The sequence below is a fragment of the Homalodisca vitripennis genome, chromosome 4 (assembly GCF_021130785.1).
Source record: "Homalodisca vitripennis isolate AUS2020 chromosome 4, UT_GWSS_2.1, whole genome shotgun sequence".
NCBI lineage: Eukaryota > Metazoa > Arthropoda > Insecta > Hemiptera > Cicadellidae > Homalodisca > Homalodisca vitripennis.
The window spans coordinates 155997045-156015390 of NC_060210.1; the positions used below are offsets into that span (position 1 = coordinate 155997045).

At 32.0% G+C, this 18346-nt stretch overlaps 2 protein-coding genes across 7 annotated transcripts in view; one reads left to right on the plus strand and one right to left on the minus strand.

The window, feature by feature from the left end:
• LOC124360367 (ATP-dependent helicase brm-like) overlaps positions 1-18346 on the minus strand; it is a 45499-nt gene that overhangs the window by 2398 nt on the left and 24755 nt on the right. The gene's annotated exons all lie outside the window — the stretch shown is intronic.
• Positions 827-17900, plus strand: LOC124360366 (inositol monophosphatase 1-like). Its single transcript, XM_046813930.1, has 6 exons — positions 827-1079; positions 8579-8712; positions 11891-12141; positions 13862-13967; positions 16311-16462; positions 17670-17900. The coding sequence occupies exons 1-6, from the start codon at positions 840-842 to the stop codon at positions 17774-17776; spliced, it is 990 nt and encodes a 329-aa protein (XP_046669886.1). The 5' UTR covers positions 827-839; the 3' UTR covers positions 17777-17900.

Sequence of the window (18346 nt, forward strand, 5' to 3'; positions counted from 1 at the left end):
TTATAATTTTTATAAAATACCCTTGCAAAACCTGGAAAGTGCCCTGCCAATAGAGGTAATTTAGTTGCCAGTTCTTGGGTTAAATTTAACATTTTTACCTTATTTAGCTTAGTTTGTTTAATACAACATTTTATTAAAGAACACTATTACATCTTTTTTCTCTACCAATTATTTACGACACATGAGATGCTTAGCAAATGATACAGTCAGTCTATCTCGAAAAATGTTTAAAAAATCTTATTGAATTTTAAGTGAAACTAGGATTGACAAATGTAAAATAACTGAATAGATGGGATGGTCTTGTTTTAAATTTGGCATCTGAGTCTAACTTATGTGTATATCCAGATAAATGTGTATTTTCACAAAACTTTTATAATGTTACACATTTTTGTAAAATCCAACAAATCATGTGTTTTTGATTAAACCATATATATATATATTATATATATATATATATATATATATATATATATATATATATAAAATACATTATAAAATACTCTATATAAAACAGTAATAATTAATTTATATTGAATTGTTCAAATAATTATATAAAAATTTATTATTTAGTCTATTATTTCGCCCTTAACACAGTTTATATGTAGAATTGTATTCATATTGTCAGATTATGTAATAAAATTCAGTATATGCAATTGCAATACTTGTTTATTTTTCACTATTTTCTGTGAAGTATATTCTGTGATATCCAAACTAATAAATTATATTTTTACATGGTATGTAATATAAATTATTCAATAATGAATATAGAACTGATAATGAATGGCTAACAACAACAGGCATCAGCACAGAGAAGGGAACAGATTTAGGTAGTACAGTAGATGCCAGTGAGTGTAAGGAACAAGAACAAATGTAGTGGTAGGGAGGAGGAGAGGTTGAGACAGCAAGAGGTGGGGAGACATGGGTGGACACCTGCCCCCCCCCCTCATTCTCTCACTATTCCACTCTCAGTCTCAGTCAGTATTGGTCTGTTACAGTTACTAGCCACAGACAACAATAAGATGTGTGATGTTGAACACTGTTATTCTGTAGTTCTAGAGATTGTCAAATCTGCTGGAACAGTGAGTATCAAACTGCCATCAATACAACTTTACTATACAATATTGTACTATACATAGCTCAGCCTTCTATTACAGTTTCATATAGCTCTCTGTATTAGTTTAGTTAGTAAACATGTCAAGTGGTGAATTTCATTAATGTTTTGAACAAAATTTGGACTGTTTCAGAATTTTCTTTAATCAATCAAAATCACTTACTGCTGCACTGTAAATCCTACAGTGTAGTTTGTAATAGGCTATATTAACAAATAGCTTGATAACATTATTTTTATTGCATATGAGGTAGAGCACTAAAGTTAAATGTTATAGGTTTTATTTTATACACACAATGTATAACATGTAAATAATAATGTGACTGACTGCACTACTTTAAATGTACGTCATAACCCAAGGATTTATACCATAACAATGACTTTTTAAATATTTTCCAGTTACAGTTTAAACTTTAGAAATGTGTGTACAACCATTCCTATAAATCTCAGACACACGTAGACCAACAATAACAGTTAAATAGAGATTTATTGTGACGCTATTCTTGTAATCTGTTACATGTCTGAATAAAGAAATTTTAATTTTAATTTGAATTAGACTGCAAATTGTAGACAACAAACCAATGTGTAGGCCTACAAATCAAAAAATATAAATTTAGACCTTTATCTTACTTCTTTAGTTCCTAACTCCTTTCATAACAAGATAAATACCATTTTGGAGATATTCCTGGCTGAAAACATTGTGACCTAGCATCATGTATTAAGCAGGCAAAATTTTCTTAAATACTCAAATTTAATCAGCAATAACATAATATTTACTTTATTATTAGTTAGAATTAGGTTTACAGCAAAAATTATTAATGCTCATTTGACATTTTTTGTCAAAATTGCATTCTCATCATTTTTTAAATGATGATACAAGAATATATTTGGTTTTAACTCTTACAAATAATATTGATTATATGTTATGATGATCATTATTTAAATGGGCAAGAAAAACTAATATAAGTTATAGTTTTTAAAACGCTGAAATACAATATGATTTCATGAAAATTAATTAATAATTTACACACTGTAAAAGTCACTATACTGTTGTGTTTATCTCTAATGATAAGGTATTATCATGTTATCTGTTAATTATTTACAAACCTGTCATGTGGTATAGAGATATATTATGAAATGCACAGCATTACCAGTATGAATACCATGAAAGTTAGTATATGCCTATATTATTGGAACTTAGGTATCTTCAAATATTTAACGCAAAACCTAATTCAATTGTGTTTAAAATGTACTGTTTAAATGCAGCTAAAGCAATGTAATGTTAAATTTATAACATTTTTATTTTAAAAAACTATGTAATGAAGTAACAAATACAAGGGCAATTTTGATAGAAAATTCCGTTTACTCATTGCATGCGAAGTTGAAGGGGTATCCTCAACATGCTTGTGCTAACATGCATGTCAGATCATTGGGCATTCAGCTGTGGTTGAGTGAATTTGGAGCACTAGATTTTGTATAATTTGCTAAAATGTGTACTATAATATAAAATCCCACTAACTTAAGTGTGAAGTGTGTACTACTGTCATTTAATTATTAAACAGCTAAGCAATTTATGGTGGCAGCAATTCACAGATAACTTTGTATCATATATAGAACAAAGATAATGAGTGAAGGAGCTGTACAAGATTGGGCTCATTAATTAAAGAGTACCAAACAAACATTTGTCTCAAAGAAAGAAATCACACGCCACATGTGGCCACTGTTGAACCTCTTGAGAAAATTAACGCAAAAGTTCTTAACAATCGATGTTTCATCCCCTAAGAGAATTTAGAATGAATTTTTACATAATATGTGGAAGACTGTATTGTTAAAAAACACTATTTTGTGACACAGGTTAGGCTACTAAAACTTAACTTTTGTGCTTGATAGAGTCCCAGAAATTCTTACAGAGGATCACAAAACACAATGAATGACCTTAGCTCTATGAATGACATTATGCACTATGATCAAGAAGGAAATCACTTCTAAACAGAATTGTAACTGGAGATTAAACTTGAGTCATATATGAGAATTCTGAGACTAAAAAACCGTTGAAGATGTGGGATCATATAGCATCGCTATACAAACCAAAGAAAGCTCGGCAAGATTTTTCTTGCAGAAAGCTCAGGGCAAGATTGGGCAAAATGAAATCCAATATGGCTGCCAGCCAACAATCTCAGTGAAAGTGCTCCAGTAATAAGTTATAGTTTTAGTGGTAAAAGTAAAAAACAACACCTAACTGTGCACACTAACAACTGTCAAGTACTGTGAGTATTTTCCATTTTTTTAAATCAAGAAAATAAGTTCAATAACAACAACTTTACTTACTGCAAGAATCATAAGCATATGACATCAACAAAAAGAACACTCAAGTAACCATTACCAAGCTTAACAATACAAAAATATATGTATATTTTACATATTAAACAGCACTATTACTGATTTACAAAGGAGAAGCTCTGTTTAATTTAAAATAACATTTATAGGAATAATCTGGTACCATATGGTGACCTACTTACACACAGAAGTGATGAAGGCCCGCCAACTGGCAATATTTTGCACAGCTAGCATCAACAAGCTGACATAACAACAACAACTCAGCATTGGCACACATTTCTACAGAGCCTACCTCAACTCTATTACTATATAGCTATTTAATTTTTTCCTTTCTGCTATTTTTAACAACTTGACTAAATCACAAAATTTATACAGGCCTGTATAATATGGACAAGCAGAATAAGACAACTTTTTCTGTAGGTGAACATGTGTTTGCAAAACTAAAAGGTTGTCCACAATGGCCAGCTGTTATTACTGACCACAAATCTTGGCAAAAATGAAAACAAATACAGAGTTAACCTTTTTTGGTGACAATAAAACTGCAGAAATCAAACACGCTGATCTGCTCCCCCTATATAGAATATAAGACAACCTTTGGCCAACTAAAAACAGACAACTTTAAAAATAAACTAATAAATCAGGCATTACTAGAAGCAGAGCAATCTTACAATAGCTGTAAATGTGATGACCCAAATAGTGTTCTCCATGACTCCAAACAGGATCTTGAGGACACACAGCAGGTGGAGGCACAAGAATGTGAGCTAACCATAAATGACATTCAAACTAAAATACAGAATAGTAACGACTCAGATCTAGAAACATCCCTTTCTCTTGCCCGCTGAAGCTGGCAACATACTTCTTTCAGAAAACTATAAATTAAAGCAAGACCTACATGAATTGACTCTAAAAAAACTCCCATCTGGCTAAACAAATAATGGACTCCGACCAACTGGGCCACATGAAATACGAAACACAAATTGAGGAACTGGAAAATGAGAATAAAAAACTACTGAGTAGATCAGCATCCCTTACAGATACCATACAACAACTGGAAAAAAAAGTTGTCAAAAGAGATTGACTTGCGGATACAATTACAAACAGTCTTTGAAGAACAGGACCAGGAAAAAGAAAAAAGCTATCTGCAAACATACAAATGAAAATACTACAACTAAAGAAAACAATAGTACACCTTGGCACAAAAATTCAAAATAACGGCTATAAAAAAAGCCAAGACGATATAACTAGTAAAGATACGGAAACCCAAACTGATCACTTTCCCTCTGCCCCACATAACAGCTCTCCATCTCTCCTCATACAAGTTGGACAGTTAAGCACCCGACAAGACAAAGTGGAACAACAGATGAAGCTACTACTAGACCAGTTACAGAATACAGATCACCTTTAATCCACTATCTCTGCCTACATCTGACCTTCACAGCTACCAAAGTACTGGGGAAATAATATCACACTTCCCAGTACAACACTGTACCAAGGATCCCAACGAGAACTTAACCGGGAGAGCCAGACAAACTCCTACAGAAAAACTGAGCTCATCACAAATAAGCGGGAGAGCCAGACAAACTCCTCGACTAAAAAACTGAACGAAAGTTTAACATGGAGAGCCAGACAAACTCCTTCCAAAAAACTGAAAAACTCTGTAAGCTTGTTGACAAAACACTGCCGCTTTGACCAAGAATAACAATCCTGCTATAAAGAGAAGGGATAACATGTTTAGCGTGTCACTGCAAGTTGCAAGAAGCAAAAGCACAGATTTACACAGCGGAAGTGTCACTCCCTCCAACACTGGAACTCAATAGAACACAACCTGTGAATCCTCAGTCAGACGGCAAAAAGGCTCATCCCCAACATGCAAAAATAAAAGACATCAATGAGGACTATGAAACCTTCTTTAAGAAAAACATTGACTTCTATAGAGAGCTGATAAATAATTACTGGCCCAATAACAGCTCAGAATATGCTAAATTGACAAATTTAATATCCACAAGTCACAATACATCTACAGAAACCTCCGCTGTCTCTGATTGCTCACTGAGTACCCCAACGCCAGAAAATGGAGAATTTTTTTTTAGGCCACAAACAACGAAACGAAACGAACATCTGACAATCCTTCATCAAAACATCAGGGGGCTACCAAACAAAGTTGACAGACTAAAACCATTTGCTCAATGAAACATCCCCTAGCCTTTTAAATATTGACAGAACACGGCTTGAGTCAAAGTGAAATTTTAAACACCAAAATACAAGGCTACAATCTGGTAAACTGAATTTAGCAGAACAGATCACAAGCTAGGAGGTGCCGCTATATACTGTAAGGACAAAACCTGACAACCAGTGTAGAGGCCATTGAAATTACACACTTTTGTGAAGAGCTCCTCTTTGAGGCAGCAATGGCACAGATCAAAATTAAAGAAAAGCAAATATATCTCCTTGGTGTATATCGCCCTCCTGGTGGAAACACAAGAAGTGGCCTAAACTTCTTATCACACATCCTAGACCACAGCCAAGCACACAATAAGTTATTTTATTACTAGGGGATATAAACATTGATAGCCTAAAAGAAAACAACCCTGACAATTTGATGCTACAAGACGAAAACTAACCACACACAACATAAGAAGGCTTCCCCTTCCTGCGACACGGGTAACAGCCGAGACGAGATCCTCGATAGACTGCGTATGCACCAACATCCCAGAAGCAGAGGTCACTGTAACTATTTTTACAAACTGGCCTCCTCCGACCATACAGCCCAATTGAGCAGCCTTAACCTAAATCAAGAGACCAACTCAACATCAAAACTAAAGCGACAAATGGGGAAAAAGAACCTTGAAAATCTCAAATCCATCTTCTACAACAAAAAACTGGAAAGCTGTTGAAACTGCTGAAGACACAGAAACTGCATATAATATATTCCATGACACCCTTTGTACTGCCCTAGATATCTGCTGCCCACAAAGGAAACACAAGAAACAGAGGCCCTACCAAACCATCTCATTACTATGACCTGGAATCTGCCGATATGAAAGCCTCCTACCTACGAGCCCTCAACACCTATGAAACAACAGGAGACATTCGAGACAAAGAAATAATGAGAAACAGTAAGAGGATATATGACCAAAAACTAAGAACACTGCATCGGCAAGCAAACTCAAAGCACATAGAAGAATCTGACAACAAGACCAAGGCTCTATGGAGTTTGATTAATAATGAGAGGCGTGGGAAACAGTGCAACCAGGAGTGCCCTAAACTTAACATCAAACAACACCACCCTACATAATCCTACAGAAGTAGCCGAAAGCCTTAACACTTACTTTACTCAGATGGCTGGCATGACAATTCAAAACCAAATACATACCCTAGCACCTGGGTGGACAGGAAAAAACCCGACCTTATTGCACATTCCCTTGCCACAGTCATTTTGCATGACACCAACAACTTGGACCGAGGTGAATCAAACAATTTGCAGCCTGAAAAACAAATCGTCCAGTGGCATAGATGAGTTTTCTTCAAAGAGTGTGAAGTTCTGTGCAAATGAATTAACCCAACCCCTTGTAGCAATCATTAACAAATCTTTTGCCGACGGTCACTTCCCCTCAAGGCTTAAAGTGTCAAAAGGTCTATGCAAAACACAAGAAAGGGAAGAAATCAGACCCTCAGAACTATAGACCCATCTCGCTAATATCTACATTTGCAAAAATCATAGAGAAACTTGTTTCTGAAGCGATTGATGGCCTACCTTAAACAACATGACCTAATCACAGTCAACCAACATGGATTTCAAAAAGGAAAATCAACCATATCAGCAATTATTAGCCTAGTAGAATCAATCATTGACAGCATAGATGACGAAAAGTACGTAACAGCCCTATTTCTTGACTACAGCAAGGCTTTTGACTGTCTGGGACATGACCTAATCTTAAAAAAGCTGGAAAATCTGGGAGTAAGAGGCATAGAGAACAAATGGTTCTCCAGCTACCTCCGAGGAAGGTCACAACTTGTGGAGGTACAGCATACTGAATCTTCCATCACCAGATCGTACACATCAATACTCCAAAACCACTGGCACGAGGTGTGGCCTCAAGGATCGGTACTTGGCCCAGTTCTTTTTATTCTTCTAACTAATGACTTCCCTACTTTCATCGCCAGCTCCAGTACGGACTGCATAATGTATGCAGACGACACTACCCTTCTTATAAAAAATGACACAGCAGATGAACTATCCCTTAACTCCTTGACTTCTCTCCAACAAGCCATCAAATACAGTGCACTGAATGATCTGGCAATAAATCCTAATAAAACAACGCAAGTGCATTTCAGTAGGAAAAAGGAAATACCAACAAATATTCCAGACATATCAGTAGTTGATAAAACACAATTTCTGGGCCTGACTATCGATAGTACACTTTCATGGAGTCATCATGTGAGCACCATTTCCAATAAAATATGCGCAGGCATATACGTTATGAGGCGACTCAAATCAGTGGGTACTCAGGGATCCGTCAAAGCTGCTTATTACGCACTGGTAGAGTCCCACATTAGATATGGTCTTATCATCTGGGGCAGCTCTACTGAAAACCTGAAAAGGATACTCACCCTTCAAAAAAAGGCAATTAGATCCCTCGCCAATCTTGAATCTCGACAAAGCTGCAGGGAAGCGTATCCAAATTTAGGCATTCTAACTGTACCAGCCTTGTATGTATACGAAAACAATTCTACATGTTGACAGACTCAATTTTGACACTTACAACGATTTCCATGACTACAACACACGACATGCCTCCAGATATGTTCTACCCCGCCATCGAACAGCCCTCTTTGAAAGAAAAACCGTCCTACATAGGACGAAAACTCAGAAATCAACTGCCAGAAGAAGACTTCCAATTGCTAACTGGAAACGCACTGAAGAAAGCACTTCAAGAATTCCTTGTCAAGACTCCATTCTACACCCTGGAGGAGTTCCTGGATGCAACAAACACCTAAGCGACTTTTCCTATTACATTATACTATGTTTGACTATATTACTGTACTTAATGTTCATGTAATAAAGAAATATTGATTGATTGATTGATTAAATTTATACTTATTTGTATTCAGAAAATGATGTTCTTGTCTTAGGTATTAGCTGAAGGATTTAAGAAAACAAAAAAAGTTACCACAAAAACATCAAGCTCTGATTTAGTTACTGAATATGACAAAAGAATAGAATCATTAATAATTGATGAAATCTTAAAAACATTTCCAACACACAAGTAAGTATATGTTTGCTTATTTATTATATCCCTCATGTTGTGATTATTATGATAAATATATTGTAGCTTAATTAGCTATTTCTGTTGGGAGAATTAACATGTTACTTTCTTCAATACTGAAATTGGAGTTATGAAAAAATATTAGCCTTTTCAAAGATGTCTCTCTCCTTTCTCTCATTTATGTAATTTCCATATTTTTACTATATTTGTAATAAAAATTTTATTGATTTTTGTAAAGCAGTTTCCGTTCCAACAGCCCAATCTTCAACATGTGCTTCCTTATATCTCTGAATTTAATGAGTGAACTAACTTATGCAGCTAGCCACTTTAACAAGTAAAGGCAATCCAGACTGACATAGAAGAGGGAGGCAAGGGTTAGAGCTCAGCCCTGTTAAAGATGATTATATTTATATGTGAAGGTGCCTGTTCAGGAATTTTGTTATTATGGTGAAGAAAAAGCCAATTCATGTTTAGGAAGATAGTTAATTTATTTGTTTGGATCTTATGAGAAGGTAGTGTATTAGTTTTTGATTGAGTCAATATCTTTTTACATCATAGTATTACATGTATTCTTAAACAACATTTTAATTCATAAATGCCATTTCCAAAAAACAGTTTTTGAAAGACAAAAACTGTTTTTTGGCTGGGAAAGTGATGGCAACTATTTTTTGGGATAGTCAGGGAGTTATTTTAATCGATTTTATCTTCAAGAAGGAAAAAGTATTATGAGAGCATATTGTGCATCATTTCTTGACAAGCAGAAGGCAGAACTTGTGGGAAAATGGTCACATTAGCAGAAAAAGAAAATTCTGACTCTCCAAGACAACCTCACCTCTGTCATTGACATAGCAAAAATCTACGAATTACGGTTTGAACTGCCTGACTATCTGCCTTACTCACCAGATCTAGCCCAAAGCCACTTCTTTTTGTTCCCTCATCTAAAACTTATGCTGAGAGGACAAATATTTGTATCAAATGAAGTGGCAATCACCTTCGTGAACAATTATTATGTAGAGTACTATTTGGACGGGTTACAGAGATGGGAACATCGCTGGAAGAAGCGTGTCAAGTTACAAGGGGACAATGTTGAAAAAAAATTTTCAGAAAAATGTCTTGTATTTTTGTTAGGTCGGAAACTTTTCAGACTACCAGAATCAAATATGAGTCTATATATAGAAGCTTCTACCATCATCTCATCTATGAAGTATGATACACTTCAACTAATCTATTCTTATTAAGTCATAATGACAATGAGAGCAATGAACTTTCAAACAATAACATTTTTTAAAACCATTGTTCCGCATTAAAATATCACACACGGTCTAACAAGTAATTCATAATAAATGCTCATTTAAAACTATTTTATTTATCACCCATCAAAAATACATGTTCTATTTTTTTGTTTAGTTTTTGGTTTTGTCAATAGAAAATTTGAAAATATAATAAGATTTCGGACATTTGCCATGTTACAAAATATATATCATGTTTCATTGATTGAAATCTATTCTCTTCGTCAGGTGAGACAGATTCGAAGAACAATTAAAAATTAAATAACAAAAAAATCTGTTGTAAATAAACATATTAATTTGGGTAAGAGACAACCAGTCTCATAATCTTAAAAATTCAAACTCGTATCCTAGAATAGTGAACTACATGGTTTTAGCACAAAATAAAAACTTGAAAACAGTTTTTAAATGTTTTCATGAATTTTTAAATACAGAGTAAAAGAAAATCTGCGGGTCTGAGGTTTTATTCTCAGGCTTTTAAAATAAAAGCATACATGATATAGATGATTTGGAAAATGGCAACCACGAGTTTTTATTTTCTTATTTACTTTCACAATGTACTCTGGGTTATTTTAGAATACATTATAATTTTCTCAAAGAGGTTTCTATGCGGCTTAAGCCCAAATTTTAAAATTATCATACGTATCTCAAATTTTGAAATGTGTTTGAGTCACACACAGGACTAATACTAAGTGCATAATTTATGCCAGCCACTATCATGTGAGAAAATTCAAAACATACACCTGCTGATAACTATCATACTGTAGGGGATTTTTAAATGTAAACTTGAAGCTTAAGTTTTCTTTCTATCAAGTAACACTGTATTTTTTGTAAATGTATTTCTTCCATTAAGTACAATTATTTTTATTGTAGCCATATATTTTTATTTTACTTACTTTTTATTTTTTACTATAAAATATAGTATTACATTTTTAATTGCCCATTAACATGAATTTTTGCAGTAATTGAGACTTAAATAATTTGGATCATATAAAAAATTACTCTTGTTTACTGGACAATAAAAACTCTACATCTTTGACCAATTAGTAGCTAGTATTTTTTAATTTTCAGAATATTTTATTTCAATTTTCATTATTTTAATTTTCAAATGTTGCAGTATTTTGAAATGTTCTTATCCACAGATATATCTAGCTAATTTGGTTTGTTTTGTTGTTTTGATAAAATTGCATCAAACTACATTTTTATGTAGTTTTGTCATTGTTTTAGCTAATTTATCAAGTGTAAATTTGCTATATACATAAAACCACCTACAAAAAAAATTTAAATTAATTAAACACATGATAAGACACTTCATATTTTTGTTCATATTATGTTTGTTATATTTATTTTTGCACATAGAAAATAACTAATTAAACAAAAATACTCTGAAGTTAACTCCTTATTCTAAATTACTTTTGATTTCCACCCATCTAAAAATTAATTATTTTAAATCTCAGGTAGAACACAACAGATAAAAACTAAAGCAGTACTTTTACTGGTATATATTATTATTCAGTAATCTTGAGACATTTTTTGAATATTCTTTGTTGAATATGAAAAAAGGAAAGTTGTATGGTTACTTTTCTATACGTACTAACTAAATATATAATTCTTTAATTATTATAAGACAATCAAAATATAATTTTGAGGTTAAGTTTCAATTATTATTTACCTTAAAAATTTAATGTTTAAAAATATAACTGTTTCAAACAAAAATGTGTTTTTTTTTAATTTTTAAGACTCCTTCAATTCATATCTAATAGATACAAATTCCAGGATTTTCAGTATCAGTAGACCATCACCATGGTACTGTACTGTTAGTTATAAAATTTAAAACTTACACAATTAAATGTTTGACAAAAATGAACTAAAAACATTTGCTGGATTAACAGATTTATTGGTGAGGAGACGGCAAGTGCTGAAGGTCTCACGAATGACCCGACATGGATGATTGACCCCATTGACGGGACCAACAATTTTGTCCATGGAGATGAAAACTGTGTTATATCAATTGCTCTGGCAGTAAATCAAGTATTGGAAATTGGGATAGTTTACAGCCCTATCAAAGACCAACTATTTTCTGCAAAGAAGGGGAATGGCTCATGGCTGAACGGAAAACCTATCCATGTCTCTGATGTAACAGGTATATCATTCATTAATAATTTAATTTACTAATAATAAAAACACTTCAAACATTAAATTAATTTTATTGTTTTTCATTGTTAGATTCACTGATAATTTGTTTAGTTGCCTGACTAACGTTATAAGTATTTCGAGAGTTAGAGAGTCTCTACTAGTACATACAATTAAGTTTCACTATTCTCTTGCAAAAATTATTACATACTTCGATGAATATGCCCGTTGTTAATTTAAAACAATACTTTTTTAGTTACTACTTTTTAGATTATGCCTGATGTACTTTGATTTATAAAATTCTCAACAATTATAGAGTATTTTTTTCTAGTCCTCACCAAAACTTGATCAGAAGTGAGCCTTTCGAATTGTTCAAAATTTTGAAAAAGTGATAATTTAACTAAAATGAATATATCAATATGTTCAAAACATCGGTAGCAAAAGTTAGTAAACTTTCCTTGTAAAGATTTAACACTTCTAATCAGCGAAAAATGAAGCAGTAGTAAAGTGGTTATGACTATCTTACAAATATCTTTACAGTATATAAATACAAGATGTGATCAAAAAGTAATGGGGACTTTTTAAGATTCACTGGTTTGGAGAGTCTGATTGTCAAGATAGTTTTTTTTATTATGTTGGTGCTCATGCTCCTAAGCATAATAACATTTCCAGCTGTATTCATTGTTTACTTTTTCAGTGGCAGCTTCTAAGGTTAGACATGTTTTATGTACTCACGATTTTCGTTTATTAAAAAAGATGGATCAAAGGATTTGATCAAATTTTGTGTGAAAAATTAAATAAAGTGGGGGATATGTTATTGTGAGTCTGCTTTGATTAAAACAAGGGTTTACAAGTAGTATAAACATTTTGAAGATGGCCCGTGAAGGCAATGAAAATGACAAACACTCCAGGTGCCTCAACACATCAAAAGTGGACGAAATGGTTATGAACGATTGCTGTATTACAATCAGAGAAGTTGCTTATGATGGCATATTAATTGGCTCATGCCATGAAATTTTTTGAATGTTTTGGGTAAAGTTTGACAGAAAATTTTTTCCAAAATTGCTGAATTTTGAAACAAAGTCAGAACCTGACTTTGAATTTATGCCACAAGTTCAAACTGTCAATAAGGAGTACTACCTACAAGTTCAATGCCGTGAGTGAAGCAATCCGAAAAAGAAAACACCCAGATTTGTGGCAAAACAATTCATAGCTTTTGCAACATGATAATAGGCCAGCTCACACACACTTCATTGCCTTTTTATGAATTTTTTGCCAAAAACAGCACTGTAACGATGCTCTAGCCTTCATATTCTCCAGACATGACTAAAGAGATCATTAAAGGGCCAAGCATAGATAACATTAAAAGTGCATCACTGAAAAAGCTAAAGGCTATCCCAAAGATCGAGTTTGTGAAGTGTTGCAAGGATTGGAAGAAGTGCTTGCACAAGTTATATTTAAAGGGGACTATTTTGAAAGTGACAAAATTAATGTGGAGGAATGAATATATTAAAAAAAATAAAAATCCTGTTACTTTTCAAACATACCTCATGGGAATGTTAAACATTTTGCCACAGACACACTACCAAATGTCTCTCCAGAATCTGTAGATAAATATTTACATATATATATATATATATATATATATATATATATATATATATATATTAGCAGTGTTTGATAAACTCATAGGATAATAACCATCTATATTGGCTCATTTCTTTTTTTAGATATCAAACAGTCACTCCTTGGATTTGAAGTATCATTAGCAGGTATACCAAAAATTAAAGAAACAGTACTCAAAAGATTAGCAGCCATTGTATCTCAAGCACATGGGTGAGTTATTAGAGCTCATATATGCTAAATATATTCAAAAATCAAGTTACTAACTAATAATACTCGTAGTTCATAACAGAAACAGAGTAACTCTTAAAGTTGCTGTAAGTATGTTCTTACTTTTTAAATACTCTGTTAGCATATTAATTTACAATACTAATTAATAAAAAAGAACACTGACAACTTATTTATTACACATACCTGAAGATATTTTATTTTAAATAATTTTATCTAACATACATAATTTTTTCATATGTAAATTTACAAACATTTTTTATTCCAATCATATAAGCCGGTCACTAGACTTATATAAATGCTCACAACCTGTCTCTACTGAACACGGAGACATAACTCTAGTTTGTACTCAACTACTGAGATTTATTTGTTTCTATCACGTTATAACTTTTTAGTTTTAGTGTGTTTAATATATTTTGGCAAAAATCATTACAGAATCTTTAAGTTTATAATGTCGAAAGTTAAAGAACTGAGTGAAATCATTCCCTGCAAACAAAAATAAAACACAACCCACTGAATCTTACAGTAAATAAGATATCAAAGCCATTCATAACTTTAGTTATATGGGACAGTAATTAAAACTCAAATAATGACTTTTAATTAAAGAAATGTAATACAAAATGTGACTATGTATCTTTCAATAATTAACCTTCTAGCACGTTGCCTAGTATTTTAAAACTATCTTCTGAAAGAAAATATTTTTTTGTGCTCTGTTTTATCTCAACGAGGTATTAAAATAATATTGTTTAAGAAATTACCATGTTACAGCAAATTGTACCTTCCAAATCTGTTCTCAACACATCACTCATCACTCCCATACACACCAGAAATATACAAGTTTGTGATTGTTTCTTCTTACAAAAATATCAATTGAAACTTAAAAGGGAGATTATACTGAAATCTAGATATGATGATAAAAAAGATGCCAACAACAGAAATTAAGTCACTTTCAGAATATGACTTTTAGGACATAGTGGCAGTTAACAACTGCAATCAATAAAAACCATAGCCTTATTTTTCATACTAAAAAAGAATAAATGTATTACTTATTTATATGTTTGCAGTGTATGTGGTACCAAAACGTACACAATAAAATATTCTTTCTTTTCTTAAAAATACACTACTAATCAATGTTTAATTGTTTTTCTAGTAAAATTTTTTAAGTACAAATATTCCCTTTCAATAAAAAATCATTGAAATATAAATATACTTGACATAATCAGGGTGTCCAGCCAACTTCATCATAAAATTCTCGCATTTTTCAAGTATATATAGCTTTAGAATTCCAGAACAATGGAATAACAAATTTTAGTCTTCGTGAGTCTTTTCCAAGGCTAGATAATGTTTAGTACGGCCTTAAAAATATATTTGGTACATTAAAATGTATTATTTTTTTAATTATATTCTACTTAATGATGTTTTTTTTAATAACATTTAAAAATTTTGTCACAATGACATTAGATATTTGAATTTAAATTTATTTTGAATAAGTGAGGGATTAGAAGAAGTAAATTAAATCCTGTAACACCTTTTTATCAGCACAAATTCAAAATGGCAAATGAATCACACTCCATAAATTGAAATAAAAGAGTTATTTAAACTAGTAAAAGAAACACATGATTATATTTTTTTCAAAGCCAATATATGGCAACCACTGACTGCTATACACCACTACAAACTAGACTATATAGACATAGACGGACTATAGACACTGATCGACTGGTGTGACACCAAGACACTTTCACTGGTGGTGAGTGGTTTTGAACTGTGAACTCACTTCACAACCCTCTCAACTCTCTGTCACAAAGACAGCGCTGTATAATATCCTTGAACTTGATCACAAAAAATCAGCATTAGTTTCAGCGTAGTCATGCTAAGTAAAGTTCTCTGCACGCTGAACACTCTGATAATGTAAACTTTATAAAACAAAATTTAACAGTTTAAAGGTGGACTTTACTTGTTTTTTATTGTAGTGCTACTACTCAAGAATCATTCCCTTATTTGATTATTTCATTTTTACTTAGTATGCCTGTTTTTCTATTTTTTAAGGTCTGTAGATTTACATAATAAACTTAACAAGTGGAGTACAATGATTCCTACATGAATACTAACTATTTTTTGTGTAATAGTTTATTAAGTTGGCATAACATAACAATGAGCAAACAACTACAAATTATTATACAATTATGACAAAGAACATGAGAGAAACCTGTTGACGTGAACAGTACCAAGCTGTTAACATGTTCATTTTACACAGATATTTAACGTTTTCATACGACCAATAACTTTGTTGAATACTTTCTACCATATTGTTTATAATATTTATAGGGTACGGGCAATTGGAACATGTGCTTTGTCTCTGTGTTACGTTGCCCAAGGCGCCTGGGATGCCTATCAAGTGGACTACCTTTATTGTTGGGATTATGCTGCTGGAGCTCTCATTGTACAAGAGGCTGGGGGCACTGTTATCAGCACTGATGGTAAACATAAAATATTTTAGAAATTAATTTAAACTCTTCACAATATTTCAAGACTTTCTTTGTTTCATATGAAGCACAATATTTAAGGAATTTGTTTGAGTGATCTAGAGCCTTTTACTCTTATTTTGAATCTTACTGATAGAGTTTCTATGGCAAATTGTTTGACAATTTTGATGTGTGGTAATTATTAGTTTCAATGTATGTTTTTGAATCTGTCCTATTCAAAGGATTTCACATTGAATAAAATTAATAATCACTGTTAATTATTAAATATTATTTCATCCAAAATATTTATTTTTCTTACATTTTGTTATCTTGGAAGATTGTTTAATATAACAAGTCAGAATTATGACACTGTAGAAGTTAAGAAATAATTATTCTTAGTTATAAAAAATTACAACTTGTTTTACTAGACACAGTACAGTAAATTCATATTTACACAAAACAAATATAAGGCACAGAAATGGTTAATATTGAGTGAAATTGACAAGAATAAACCAATTTCTTCCTCTCTGCCACTATCTCAATTACAGATAACTAATTAATGAAATATAACTGTCATATTTTCTACTTCTGATCTAAACAGTGTTTTTAATATGGAATAAAATTATAAATGTCTCAAAAGTTCTCAATAGAATTGACGAAATATTGCCTTTTGGATATCAAATTTTATTTATAGATATGATTGCCCAAGACTTGCCAATTACGAAACAAAAGCAAATGGCTTTAACTTTACAACGCTGTCACAGAGTATTTTTTAATAACATACCATCCACAAATAATATTAGAAAACGACAAACAAAGCAGAGCACCATCAGCATTTTGTCTTAAGAATTGTGTTGTGAAAAACTTTATTAACACAGAAAAAGACAAAAATTCCTTGTAATCAATAAATTATACACACAAAATAAAAATATAAATATATAGATACAAGTTAATAAATACAGGGATGGTTTAAATTAACAGCAATACAGAATTGCTTATTGTCTGAAAGAAACCTAATAGACGCTGATAACTACACCACTAAAAAACCAGTGATTAAGAGTTTATGGTACTCCAAACCTATTAATGTATTTCATTTTTAAATAAGATAATACATTTTTAATTTGTATAATATATGAAAAAGGGTACCTAGTCCAATAATCAAATTTTATAACAACAGTGTCTATTATTGATTTTCTGAATGTAAGTGTTTGTTTTGTTGTAGGTAGTCCATTTGAAATAATGAAACGCCGAATTATAGCTGCAAGCTCGAAACAATTGGCAGATCAGTTGGTTACAGTGCTGAAACAGGCAGACTCAAACTTGATATAATTCAACACATCTTGGTTAATGGAAAAATGTTCCCCACAAAACTTGCATTGCAGTAATACATTTTTTTAACAGTAAAAATCAAGAATTATTAAAAGTTTTCAATAAAATTGTATAGTATTTCAAATTGTGTATGTTTTTTAAAAAACTACCCCACGTATTCATATATTGTACATTCTAAATTGTACTTTATGTTCTACCGCATGTTTAAAAATATTTTTTAGGTAAAATCAAAATACTTATTAGCATGATATCGTCCACCACATATACTTAAAACGGATCACATGTTATTTATGAGAATCTAGATGGTAAAACATTAGTAGTGACTGTAACAATGGCTCTCTTGGAACAAGTAATGATAAAAGAAAATGTACTTTAGTTTGAGCTAATCAAAAATTTTCATGTGTAGTAGTTTCAAGCAGACAAGAGTTGTAGTTGGACAGTAATAATAGTTGTATTCTACTGAATGTTTTTTTTAACGACAGGCTTTCTTTAGTTTTCTTGAACTCTTTTGTAAATAATCTATAGATCAGTTGTATGTAGATGGAGAATCAGCTGACTACTCTTTGCTAT